General features: G+C 31.9%; 1 protein-coding gene across 1 annotated transcript in view; it reads right to left on the bottom strand.

The window, feature by feature from the left end:
* Positions 1-13,781: 13,781 nt before the first annotated feature.
* Positions 13,782-15,009, bottom strand: part of inc (BTB/POZ domain-containing protein inc) — a 13,863-nt gene continuing 12,635 nt past the window's right edge. Inside the window, exon 5 of the mRNA XM_014432581.2 lies at positions 13,782-14,001. Coding sequence (XP_014288067.1) covers positions 13,972-14,001 — 30 coding nt within the window. The 3' untranslated portion in view covers positions 13,782-13,971. The remainder of the gene's footprint in view (positions 14,002-15,009) is intronic.

Below are 15,009 nucleotides of genomic sequence, written 5' to 3'. Positions count from 1 at the left end.
AAATAAGTTACTTCAACTTATTTGTGTTTTATTTTGACCGCATCCAACCATCTTCTCGTACAAAATTAATATTTTTTACAAAAGTTATAAATATGAAATGTAATGGATAAAATTAATTGATATGAACGGAAATAAATGTCCATAAAGAGTAATAAATATTAAAAATGATAAATGCAATCCTTCCTCTAGATGATACCTATCCTCATCTGTTACCTGTGATGGTGGATGATTCCAAGGGAGTCAAGAATTATATTTTCTGCCAGGTATGTTGTCTAGGATCTCGACCTAAGAGTTCCTCTATAAACCTCCTAGTTGTACTATGTTCAGTTCTAAGACATCTTAACCAGATTCATCTCATATTGAAGGTTTTTAGAGGCCTCACTGAATATTTCCATAAGGAAAGGAATGTATTTATCATAAGTTTTCTTTTTTTCTCTTTCCACTTCATTTGCCTGGTCAAGGACATCTCCCCATATTCTACTGACTTTCCTGTCTCAAGAGAATATTATGGTATCATGTGGAACCCACCATATCTATGCTGTATATTACATCAAAATTTCTTTCTTTAAGAAACTTCATTAACTCTCATTTTTTACCCTGTGGTGGGTTGATGGGACATTTCCTCAGGACATGTGGTGGTGTTTCAGGCTTTCTGTTGAATTGGTGACAGAGGGAATGAGTTCAAGGTCTATTTCTTATACTGTTGAAGAGTTTCATAACTTGCTTCAGAAGTAGGAAGGAGCAGAAGTTAGGAAACTCATAAACTGAAACGATGTATTCCTTGTTAACATATATATTTCTACCCGAAACGGTTTTTTATTAATGGGATGTGCCGGATTTTAGGAGATTATGTAGAAATTCGGAATATCGTTTTAGTTCCTCAATCTATTCTGTTTTAAAGTCGTGAACTGGTAAGTATAAAGAGTCCATGTATTATGGATGGCGTTTATTGGTTATATCTGGTTTTGAACCAAACTTTTAGTGCACCCCTGGACTATTATTTACAGCGCAAGACAACCGTATAATTATAGTCATATTAACAAATAAGCGATTATCTAATTCTTATTAATTTACAGCTCAATACAACGTTATTATCTTAGTCAGATTACTACTAAACATACAAAAAAAAAAAGTATTAATCAAGCTATCCGCAGTATAGTAGGGATCTACTCAGAGCTAAGGGAAGAGACCGTAAGAAATGGCAGAAATTTAGCAAACTTAAACGAAAAATTGCTAAATTTAACCCTCAAACTTCGACGATTACATTAAATGCCTCTCGACAGACGATGGAAGTTTATGAAAGCACATAAAGAAACTACAAAAACATCGTGAAATGTCAGCATCTCTTAGAAATGAGGATGGTTCTTGGACTTGGTTGGACGAGGAAAAATCCTGTGTACCGACCAACGTTCTTCCGAATTTATACCACATCCAGAGAAAACAAACACAGAACTTGACTCCTTTGTAAATCATGAATTAAAGATACCACTACAACTGATACTCCCTCAATTTTATTCACTCCAAAAGAAGTAGCACAAAAAATAAGACACTGAAAAGAAAATCCCCAGGACAACAGCAAATGCCAGAAAAGGCTCTACGGTTATTGACGACAATCTTCAATTCTGTACTCAGGGCTACGAAATTCTCATTACAGTGGAAATATTCTCATGTAACCATGATTAAAAAACAAGACAAAGACATAAGCAACCCTTCATCGTACAGGCTATAATAAGTTTACACCCAGTCTGTTCCAAGATTTTTGGAAAATTGCTTTATACGCGATTACAGGACATATTAAAAGGAAAATAAATTATTCCTGATCCATCAATTCGGTTTTTCGCAAATCATATTCGACAACACAGCAATTGGAGCGAGTAACTTACCACATATTACAACATAACTTCACTGAACTATAAATACTCAGTTATACTCAGTCCCGTTTTATATTGGTTAATTTTTTGTGTAGTGAGATACAAAACAGGGATATTCCCATAACTTTGGTTTTTTCCCATCCCATAAATCCATGATCTTATTTACCACTACCTACACTACCACTTAAAACAAAATATATGTTTTCTTATTTGCCTCACCACACATCATATCTATCATATTACCCCTCGAACCACTGGAGGTGATATTTAATAAGGAATGAGTTTATCATCCATATAAAGGAATTTCCACAAATTTTATTTGCTAACATTCTCTTTTATAGAAAGATTTCAACCAGTACATAATTTCTCTCATATAAGAGGAATATTGAACAGACTGTTCAATTTTACCACCATACAATGGGCTTATATCAAACGTAAATAACTTTTTGTAATTAATTGACTCAATCAACACTATTAATTATTAATGAGGAGAAGATGGTTGGGGGTGCGGTCAATGAAATTTTCATTGACCGCACCCCCAACCATCTTCTCCTCATTTATCATCCACGTTCAACTATCTCTCATAATTATTAATTATTAAATTTTATTTGTTGCATAAATTGACAGATCAATAATTTACAACCCAAGAGGAAAAGAACTTTAATTATTAAATAAAAACTTAAGAAGTATCAGACCACAGAGGTTGTTTTCAACCCTACCCAATTGTTCCTCTAGTAAATTAAAAATATTTTAAAAGTAATATTCTGCTTGTTCAGTTTAGTAATAACATCACTCAATCATTACTACTGAGTGCCATTGCCTTCTTTTTCTTCAACCATGTAATGCTAAAATGTCATCATTACCTTCACAGTCCTCCCAATCTTAACTTAAATATTTCAGAAATGAAAGGTTTACTATTAAATTAAAATGTATAAAAGTATCAAATATTTATATTTAAAAAAAAATATTTTTTATACATTAAAAAATCACAATTACATTAGGATCACAATACATTGTTAATTACATTAGGATCACAATATATTGTTCATTACATTAGGATCACAATACATTGTTAACAATCAGTCTTAACATTGAACACTTGTTAATAATCAGTCTAAACAATATATTTTTAATAATCAGTCTTAACACCCTACAGATAATTACTGGGGAAATCATAAATATGGTTGAAACTGAACCACCGATAAATAAACACATAAAGAATTAGAAGAACAACTAATTACATAATTTAATAAATTTGCTACTGGAACAACATTATCACATGATATAAAAGAAAAATCTAGTCTAGGATAATATATAAAATAGGTAACAAGAAGGAACTATCAATGTTTATATATATATTTACAAATTTTGAAAGAATTGTAAAAAAACCCGTGTAAAAAAAATAAATAAAATGGCAAAAAAATAATAAAATCTAAAATACTTAAAATAAAAAATAAATAATTGTATAATAAATACATACATATATTTATTATATTAGATTAGATATTTATTATATTTAAATATCTAATGATTCAAGTCTTTGATATAGTGTATGTTCATCAAATAAAGCCTTCAAAAAATTATTAACATCATTATTGACAAGATACTCACAAATCATAACTAAGCAATCACTGACTACACAGATTTGTTTATTTGATGACTCTGACACAATTATCATATTAGTATCTCGTAGAACCCTAAATAAAACAATTCTCCTCATATATCTATTAACTCTTCTTTCAATTATATCATGATATATTTTATAGTTTAGAGGAAAATGTATATGAGGTTTCACTGGTCCTAATGGTAACTCTTCAGGTTCTGAAGTCACATCATAGAGAACCATGTTTCTTCCAATCTTTTCTCTTCTTAAACGTTGGACCTCGTAAATACATGTTCTGGTAAACCGACCTATCTCATGGCCAGAACACTTTTCATTTAATAATACTATTTTGATTTCATTTACATAACTCTTACTGTATCCATACAAAAGTGTTAGTCTTATCAAGGATTTAATTAAGACTATATTAGTCCTATTAATCCATTTCCTTCTGTAAAATGGCATACGATTACTGGTGGAGAAATATTCATCTCTATAAGCACATAAATTAGCTAGAAAAAGGAGTAATATACTGCATACCTCTTCAACAGCATTCTTCCCTCTCTTCAAAGCTAAATGGAAAGGTGTCCGCCTAAAACCAAAACACATATTAACATCTGATCCATGTTCAATTAACCATTTGACCAATTCAAAGCTTGTACCCTGAGCCACAGCAAGCTGCAGTGGTTTTACATCCTGTACATTAATCTGGCTTATACCTCCACTACTCTTCAAAAGTTCCTCTACTTCCTTTAATTCTCTAGTTTCATATAGCCTGGTTGAAACATTGGGGCTCAAGTCCTTTTCCACAACAGAATTTGGATTTGTATCTGAAATTCGTAGTTCATTAATAATTTCAATATTTTCTTGTGCACACCTTTTTTTCTCTCTCGTTTCATTACATCGACAGCCACTCATTTCGATGATGTTTATTTTCCACAAAAAATTAATACACTTAACAAACAACTAATGATAAAGCACCAGAAAATGGAGTACACTAATCAACGCTTGGTATTGGTATAAGTGATTACGACCAAAGGGCTTTACCCAAAGAGGTGTCATAACCGTACTCTCCTACTAAGTGAAGATGAAGTCTAAGAGGGGGAATAACACCCACGGAGGGTTATTTAACTTCAATGGAGATTTCCCATATTAATGTAATTATCTGTAAAACCCTTCATTTAATCGTAAATATGAAGAGAATTGAATAATATATCTATAATAATTTGGTTCATACCAATGAAACTCCAATGAAAGCTTATTTCTTTGTTCTATCATACAGACACATTTCAAAGTAAATATTAAGGACTCCAAAATATATTACCGTTTTAAAAAATATTGACTAAGGATTTGATAAAAATAAATAAATTATAGTTTATGATGAGAAAACGATTATACAAATATTAGGCTGCTAAACAGTTTCGAAGACGTATTCGGCTCCAAATTTGAATCCTATAGTAGTATACATTTTTACTTTATTAACGAAACAAAACTATATAAACTTGCCAATGCGAAGTGCGATTATGAGTAAATGAACTTGCTGACTTCCAACTCATTTTTTGAAGAAACAACTTACTTTGAATCTTTTAAGTGAATAAAAGATTTAATCACCAATCATTATTTTTCTCAGATAACTCTATAACCGTCGCTACCAAATTTATATAAATAAAATAATTACCAGATCCAATATTAATAACAAAAATTCAAGATTGATGATTTGTCTAAATAAAATTATCATTTAACGGTAGAAAGTATAAAATGGTATAAGAAAAAAAATAGCGTAGATACAAGAAAAAACAATTCTATGTCCAGAATGTAATACAATGATACAACCAATTACACATTTTCTTTCATGCTATAATGGAAATTACACATTATCATACGAAATAAATATTTGAATTACTGTCGACTAAAACCCTATTATCTTGTAGGATGATCCCCACTCCGGTTAATACATGCCTTTGGAGACTATAAACTTACCTTCTTGACTTCACTTAGCCTGACAACTTATCTCATCCATTGTACTCCTTCCTCCAAGGATTGTATGCCTCTAAACATGACCAAATCAACTATCCAATTCAGGGAGGTGGAATACTCTGCTCTCTTTTAATTAGAAAGAGAGGAGTTGGCCTCGTACACCTTTCGCATTTTTGCCTAAGTAGAATGGCTTGTGTTGCGGCCAAAATATGTTTTACACTCAATTATAGAATCGTATCCCAAAATCTCCAGTCCCATATCGCAGCCCTCGAAGAATGGTGTTGTAATTGGAGGATTAAGATAAATTCCAATGAATCCCATCAAATCACCTTTACCCTTAGTCGTAAACCTACTGACTGCCCTACAGTTGTCTGTACACACTACACTGCCCATGATGTTATTCTTACCCCTGTCGAACAGATCCGCTACCTTGGACTATATTTGGACAAATGATTAACCTAGAATCCTCACACAAGACTGAAAAAACAGGAAACTGCATGTCGATTTCGACTATTACAGCACTTACTAGACAAACGGTCTAAACTTCCAACACATTACAAAAAACTGATCTACATGACTGTAATAAGGCCAATCTGGACGTACGGAGTTAAGCTATGGAGCTCCACTAAACTTTCGAATTCCTCTCGTATTTAATCCTTACAATCCAAAATCCTTCGTAAAATCCTCAATGCTCTTTACTTTGTCACAAATAAAATCATAAATAAAAACCTTAATGTTCCCTATGTAACCGATCTAGCCCGAACCAGATATCACTCCTTCCATTATATACTCTCTAACCACTCAAACCCCGTAGTTTCTAATCTTGCATCCTCTTCCATTTCTGACAATCCTCTGAGGCGCCTGAAAAGAAGATGGCCACGAGACCAGCTAATGTAAAATGTCATTAGAGTGCTACCAATGTAACAACCAAAACCAGTGCTACCAAGGGTAGTTTCTCTACACGCCTGTAACACTCCAATTTAACTTAGATAAGATTTACTAAATGTATTGTAATGTACAGTAGTAAATAACAATTAATAAATATTTAAAAAAAATATATATATATAGAATATATGGTTTTTTATCACGTTAAAAGAAATGTACTCTTTCGTTTTTTTTATAGTGTGAAAAAAAACAATACACTTATGAGTCTCATTGTGTGCACACACATCGTCTGACGCGTTTCTTCAAACTACTTAGTCTTAGTAGCGAGCAATCCGGTCATTTTCGTCAGCTTACTCATTTTCGCTAAGGCACGGTCGGACTCTAATCAAAGTCGACTCATTCTCCACGAGGACAAGGCGGGTGGACGAGGAAGTAAACAACTTACCCAGGGGCCCCATCCAACATCCATGGTGATATTAAGACATTTTCTTTATTTTTTGTTTAATATTAATTTTCATCATGTAGTTTATATATGTTTAGTTAAATTCTTTTTTTTCCCTATAGTTTGTATATTTTGTTCAAATGCTTTCATGTTATTATGTTCACTTATTCGATGGAGTTAGTTTAGTTCATCACCTTGAAGTGATAAAAGGCTAAGGAGCGAGTCTGAGGACGCGTTGGCAGTGACTTCTACGATGTGCTACTTCTACGGAGCTCTAAAGCATAATCGGATCGTCTGTCCAGCAAAAAGTACAGAGCGCAGATATTGTGGGAAAAAAGGAGATTTTCAAAATGATTGTAGGCTAAATACAAGAAAACAACCGAGAAAGTCAAATTATTTAATAGTGTTGCATCAATGCCCTCTTGTCTTTCCAAAGCTGACGTGCAGGTCAAATACAATAACCTCGATGCACAGGCTCATCTTGCTTTATCAATGAAAGATTTACCAGGTGACATCAAATAGCTTCAAGGCCATCTAAATTGGAGCTGGTATTGCTTCAACATCATTCTCTAAATCCATTACTAAGCAGTGCAGTGTAACTTTACCCGATATCATAATTTGTCATGACATCTTCAAATGTCTTTCAAGTTTAGAGATAAAATTTTGTGGTAGAAAGGCCCCGATCATAGTATTGAGTCTGACCACTGCTAATTTAGAGGCACTTATGCTCTTCAATCACCTTACCCAGATTGTATGCCAGTTGCAACAACATCCTGGCGCGACTTTAAGCTCGACTCTTCATCTTTATCCAGTATAAAATATAAAAATTATTATAAAAAGGCATTATTGAAGAGAGCAGGTCTCCATGGGGGACCCAGGCATTGGTAGTTCAGAAAACCACAAGAAAAGAATGGGAATAGTTTAATTTAGACGCTCCTCCTTACAACAAGTAGAGGATATAGTAAACGAGGTGGCTAATAATTCTTATTATAGCTCATTAACCGTCTGACACTAAACCTAGATAAATGCTCTTTTCTAAAACAACTATTCACTTTTTAGGTTATGTGGTTAGTCACAGATCAATTCACCAGATCCAGACCAGTTTGAACCTTTAAGAAATCTACCCATACCAGTAAATTATAGTTCTATGCGCAAGATTCATGGGATGTTTACACACACGCTTAATTCATTCCAAAAATTGCAAGTTTCTTGGGTCTTATGCGAAGCGGATTTCCATTGAACAATGGACCTGTTGACGTTTTTAAAGGAATAAAACAGTATATTAAAAATTCAACTCTTTATTTATCCATCATTCTGATACTTTAACTGTAGAAACATATGCATCAGATTTCGCTAATAGATTTCTCACAAAATTACCGTCCAATCGCGTTCTTTTTCTAATTTCTTTGTCAAAATCTCAAAAACACACGCATAGAAAAAGAATCCTGAGCTAAAGTTAAAACTTTATAATAGTGGGGCACTATCTTCTGGGTAAACGTTTCCTTCTGGTTACGGATCAGAAATCTGACTCCTTCATATTCCACGATAAGAATAAAAACATCATGAAATGGCGATTAGAGTTCTCTAGTTATAATTTTGGAATTGTCCAGGTAATGAGAACTAAGCAGCGGATGCTCTTTGTAGGATATGTTCTTCCATTGGAGGGAACATAACTAAACAAACATTTTTGCTCGAAGATGCATGCCACCGTGAAGAGACAATACTGTATCATTGGGTTTGGAATAAAAACTTACCGTTCTCCATAGAAGAAATAAAGCACGATGAAAAACGACATGACCGTCATGTAAGGTGTGCGTTCAAATTAAACCTCGATTCGAGAACCAACGAGGGCGACTCATCGAATCTGCACAGCCATTCGAAATACTAAACATTATATTCTGATTTTAAGAATGTAATGGAGCGATAACATCCTATTGGTTATTAAATACTGAATGAATAATGAATAAATCATTCATTGAAGAAGTGGAACTTCTTGAAGGGAATTCTCGATACTCTTTTATAAGGATGCCTGATGGGAGACAGTGATATCTAATCAACTCCTGGCACATCCAGACTCAGTCAAGCACAAAAGGAGGGATTTTTGTCATAGTTAATGTTATAATCATTATTATTCATGTCACATGTATCATGTGTTTAAAAAAGTCCTATTTACGGTATTCCTGTTTTTATTATACCTATCCATACGCTTGTGCGAATTTGCCATTGTTTGGCAAACGTGTAGAGCAGTGCTGTTGATTTGCAGGTATTTACCTGATTTTTGGGTATTTTTCACCTTAGCGGGTAATTTTTGGGTATTCGGGTATTTCGGATAAAATGACTTTACGTTATAGATAGGTGTGCTAGTGCAGTGTCGCATTAGATCTTCAACCATTTTTTTAAGTTAATCATTAGAGACTTTTTCTATTTCAAATAAGTTATTATATTTCCTTAGATATTGAATTTTAGGAAATGGGCGTACCTAGACAATTTGGGACCCATGGCGTTATTACTTTTTGCGGTCCGGGATTGATTTATGGAATGAATATAATTTTGGGGCTTTTGGCCGATTTGTTTTTAGGGCTCGGGTCGGGTATATACTTGAGCCCTAGAGTGAAATCATTTTTGGGGTCCGGGGTGGATTATCTTTGGGGCCAGGGCTGATACAATTTTTTCTTCGAGTTACCGTCCAACACCATAACTGTTGATGAGGTGAAAATAAACTTTGAATCGAATTAATTTCAAGTTAAAATACATAAGAATGAGGTTTTTCTACCTATCGTCATTACATTTGGTAAGGTTTATATGTTGTGGCAGTAGACTGTCAAGAGGTATAAATATGACAGTTAAACGCTGCTGTTAATGCGACTGTTAGTCTACAGACATTACTTGTACTCTCAACTATCACGTCAGACCCAGTTAGTCAATACTGTCGCGACAGTAAACTCTCATGACTATAACTATCAAGTTACACCGTGGTAGTGGCAGCGACATTTGTCACAATTAGTGAAACTGTATGATCGTTCACTGTCAAGAGGGATAGATGTGATAGTTAACGTGACAGTTGCTTCATTGTACTATCAGCTAAAGTGACAGAACAATCATGACTGTATCAATCATAGAGCTACAGCTATAACGATTCTCCAAGAGTGAGTAAAGTAGCGGGTATTTTTCGGTTGATGGAATCGGTAGCACTGTTGTAGAGGCACCGTTCCAACTAGTTTCTTATGGACCAGGTCTGTAGTGATTCGAAAAATGATTTTTTGCAGCGGTTTGAAAGCAGCCACCATTTTTTATTTTCTACAACCATTACAGATAATCGTCAATTTTGACTCTTAATTGTATACAATTTTCTTTAAAAATTGGGGTGAAGTGACGTGATTTTTTTTTTCATTAAAAAACATTATGAAATTCTAATAGCTAACAAGAGGCAATCATTCCAGATGCGATCATAATAATTACCCTATGTTTTATACAGGGGATTCTGTATAACCCACATTTCCGTTTTAAAACTATATAATTTGCATATACGTATTACGTATATGACGAGACAGCTGACAGTGTGTGTGAAATAATTGACGGTGTTCCAATGATAAATGATAGGGGCAGTAATATACTCAGATATCATTTGTCCTCGCTAATTTTTTTTAAACTTTAATTTGAGGTTACATTTTTTAGAGCTAAGTTTCAATAACTTTAATAGTTCATAATTGAATTCTTGCAGTTACTGTGGTTCTAAAATGAAGATGCGGGAAATAGATCTATTTTATTAGCTCTATAATTGGCATATTAGAAGTACTTTATTTTTTCGTTTTCAAGGAAAAAGCCCTTATTACTTCTTATCTTCTTAATTTCTAATGAGGTGAAGTGAAAGATTCTTCCATAATAACTTTCTTTAATTTATCCATTACTATGTTTCGGGGCCATCGCTCCATCATCAGGCACTCTACAATTCACTACAACAAATTCCATATTATGCATAACACACAACAATAATTCAACAACATAAATTCAATTCATTTTCTTACTTGCTGTATTGTCATGTTGTAATATAAATCTAATAGTACAAGAGCCGGGAAGAAAAAGAGGCAGTTATCTCACCACAATTTTGATTACTTTAATGAAAACTATGTATAATTAATAGTCAAAATTAATGAGACTGCCAAGTATAGGTAGGGAGAATAAAAATGGCGGCTGTTTCATAACCTTAAAAAACACTAATTTTTCATTCGGAGCTCTATGTCTTAAAAACTACCAACACTAGAAAACGTAAGAGTACATTATTTAAAGACGAGTAAATTTGTTGAAATATTAGCGTTAAAAGTGCTATTTACGTCCAATAGTTCTCGAGATATAGTTTTTTAAAAAGCTAAATTTCTTAAAAATCTACTGAAAGATTAGTAGTTAGTTAATTTATTTTGAGAATTCTATATCTCAGTAACAATGTGACGTACAGATGTCTATTAGCACTCAAATTAAAGCTACCTTAATGTACTATAAAGAAGTTCCTGACCTTTTCCTTCGTAGGAATAGTAGTTTTCATGATATTTGCTAAAATAAATTGATTTATAGTTGTTCGGACAATAGGTTTGATTTAAAAAAAAATTCATTTCAGAAACCATTTAACGTACAGATGTCTGCCAGCGCTCAAATTAAAGCTAGTTAAATTTACTATAAAATAGTTAATGATGTTTATCTTTGTAGGAGTAGTAGTTTTTATGATATTTGACAAAATAATCTCACAAAATGTTAATTTCTAGTTGTTGGTATAAAATGTTGAATTTTTGAAAAAATATTTCTAGATCCATAAGACGTACATATGTCCAAAACTCAAAATAAAGGCAATTTAACTTACTATAAAGTAGTTTATGACACTTATCTTCGTAGGGGTAGTAGTTTTTATGATATTCACATATGAATATAAATTTGGCAAATAAAAATTTGTCCGAAAAACTATAAATCAATTTTTATTAGCAAATTTCATGAAAACTATTACTCCTACGAAGATAATCATCATAAACTACTTTATAGCTCATTAAACTAGCTTTAATTTTAGTGGTAATAGACATCTGTACGTCAAATGGTTTTTGAGATATAAATTTTTTAAATAAAATTCACTAACTACTTTATCTTCCAGTACGTTCCATACAACATTTTTATGAAATATTGCTTTTAAAAAGCTATATCTCGAGAACTATTAAACGTAAATAGCTCTATTAGGGCTCATATTTTTAGTAAATATGCTCATCTTTAAATGACATTCTCTTAGGTTTTCTTATGTTGTAGCTAGTTTTTAAGATATAGAGCTCTGAATGAAAAATTAATTTTTTTTAATCGTTTTGAAACAGCCGCCATTTTTTATTCCCTCTATCTATACATGGCACACTCATCAATTTTGACTAGTAATTATACATAGTTTTCATTAAAGTAATCAAAAATTGGGGTGAGATAACTAACTGCCTTTTTTCTCCTCTTGGGCTCTTGTACTACTATGCCTTAATCTAGAATTGAGTAGTAGGGGTGTGTTTCCAGGGTTTCAAAAGTAGTCCCACAGGATCCTGTATGTTCTGCTTCAGGAATGCTCCCCAAAGCAATAAATATCTGTGGTATCATATGAAAAGAAATACACATGTGTATAGTGATTTCTTTTTAATATTTTAAATAAACTGTTCTTGTTAAAAAGCTGTTTGAAAGTCCAAGTCATATTTCAGATGCAGAGGAGCTCTAAGAGGATTTTCTCAGCAACATTGTAATCCTTCCTTCCAAAACATACCAAAATTTCATTATTTTTTTTTATCCATTACTTTACTATAGTTTTAAAACCGTAAAAAAAAAACAAACCAAAAGCAGCTAAATTATTCAAATTACAAACAAGCAGAATGATGTCAAGCTCAGCTAGTTGTGTGACATCTTTCTCCAGTTAACACTCAACCTGTTAAATATTCTATCGCTTTAACATACCAAAATATTTCTCCATTTAACACACTTTAATATGTTAAACTAAAAATCATGTATACCCTTATTGAGTAACGTCCATAATCAATTAATAGTTGAAATTTTTTTTTATTATAACTTGGACCATTTTCTTCAAATTTACGTATGGTCAATAATCTATATATAATATTAAACATTTACCCTTAAAATAGGTTAAGCAGGTTTTTAAAAAAATAAATATTGAAAAAAAAAAGTTTAAGACAAATAAAAATTCATTTTATTAAAAATAATAGTAACTATAACTAAATAATCTAAAAGAGACCACTTAATGAAAATTAACTAACTAAGAATGCTACATTACAAAAAAATTAAAATTAAATAAAACAAATGTCAAAATGCTCTAAAAAAAAAAAATTATATATACAATACATATAAACTATATGTTTGAAAATACAAAAAAAAATATTAGTGACAGGTCTAGAAAACATACAAGAAAGTTAGACGGTTCATTAATTTTATTTTAAAACAAAAAATAATAATAACATAGTTCAAACAGCATAAATAGACAATAAATAACAATCAAGGAAGTCTTTTGAGTTTTTTTATAATAGGCAGAGGAAATTCATCCAATATGTCCAAATTAAAAACAAACAATATTGTCATTATTCTAAGGAGGAACTTGAATGGATATAACAATAATATTTAATTTAAGATTTAAAAAAAAAAAAAAAAATTAAATTTATCCAAAAGGAAGATAACGCAGCATTAGCACCTCTGATGCTAACATCAGCTCAAGTGGGCTCGGCGTTCACAACACCAATATAACGAAATATTTTTTTTTTTTAATATATATATTTATCAAAAAATCTAAATAAAAAAAAGCAAAGGTTTAACCTGATTTCATTTTATATCGTACATATTTTATAAATATGTATACAAATAACAAACTAGTGCAGTAAAAAGATTTTTTTTTTGGTAATTTATTTTTTTAGAAAGTCATATAAATGAGTTATGAGAATAGAATCACAGTTAACGAATAGCTTATTTTATAGCACAGATCTTATTATCTTAGGTAAAAAAAGGGTTATTTTAAAATGTAAAAATAAAAAATTGAACAGCAAAATTGATTCGATTAAGTATTCTTCTTCAACGTCCGTTAACAGGTTTGATGTCCACACTTAGTTAATAAAACATCACAGTTATTTGCACAATTATTGTTCTTCTATATGAATACCAGCTGGCAGGCTCTTCGTCGAAGCTTATCCTTACATTCTTGACCCCATCTGTTGCAAAACCTGTCGAATAGAGAAGAAACAATTTTTTTTTAAAGTGTCATGTCATAAGGAAATAAAAATAAAACATAAATTATTATATTTCTTTTTTAGGAATATATCTATAACCTTTATCCACTTCTTCATTCTTTATAACAAGGGTGACCAACCTTTCAGTAGTCTGTTACTAGGTCTGTTAAATGGAGAATGACGTCACATAACAGACCAGCTAAGCTCTTCACCATTTGGTTTGTTGTCGTAGGAACAAGCAATGTAGTATTATACACATTACTTGCTCGTAGTTTGTGTTTTGATTGCGTTAGTATTGTTTTTATAACTAATAAAACAGTGTATGAGAATAATAATAATAATGTAATGACAGTTGTCAATTAGCTCATCTTGTTTCTCATCCTCACAAGTTAAAAGATCAACAAGACACTAAGGGGCCAAGCTTCCACAACTTTCACTTTTCTTTCAATTGAGGCATGTTGTAATAAATTACTTTAATCAAAACTTAGAAGTAAACAATAATACGAAGTTTTGGAAGGAAAGGTTATAAAACAAATTGCTCAGAAAAACCGCCAGTTATTATTTTTTTTCGTACCCTTCATTAAAAATGAAAATAGGTACATGAAAATATGTAAGTTGAGGTTTTGCATCCTTTTTTCTACCAGGGGTATTTTAAGGTTTTATTCCAGTTGTACACTGTATGTGCAATGTTGAAGGCGCCAAGTGCGCATTGATACAATGGTGAGCAATTAGGAGCTGTTATGCATTTAACATGACTTTAAACAACTCCTACTTTTCACTTAACTTAAATATGTTGTAATAAATTACTTAAATGAAAACTTTGGAGTAAACGATAACATGAAGTTTTGGAAGGAAAAGTTATAAAACAAGTTGCTCAAAAAATCCGCTAGGAGCTCTTCTGCATTTAGTATGACTTTAAATAATGCTGCTCACAAGGGGTATTCATGATGTTGTGTTAAATGTTTTACCATGTTAAATGTTATAACTATAAGATTGTGAGCA

The sequence above is a fragment of the Halyomorpha halys genome, unplaced genomic scaffold (assembly GCF_000696795.3).
Source record: "Halyomorpha halys isolate HHAL.00 unplaced genomic scaffold, Hhal_1.1 Scaffold1083.1, whole genome shotgun sequence".
Taxonomy (NCBI): Eukaryota; Metazoa; Arthropoda; class Insecta; order Hemiptera; family Pentatomidae; genus Halyomorpha; species Halyomorpha halys.
Note: the sequence above shows the minus strand (reverse complement) of the source record. Positions and strands in the feature narration are given on the sequence as shown.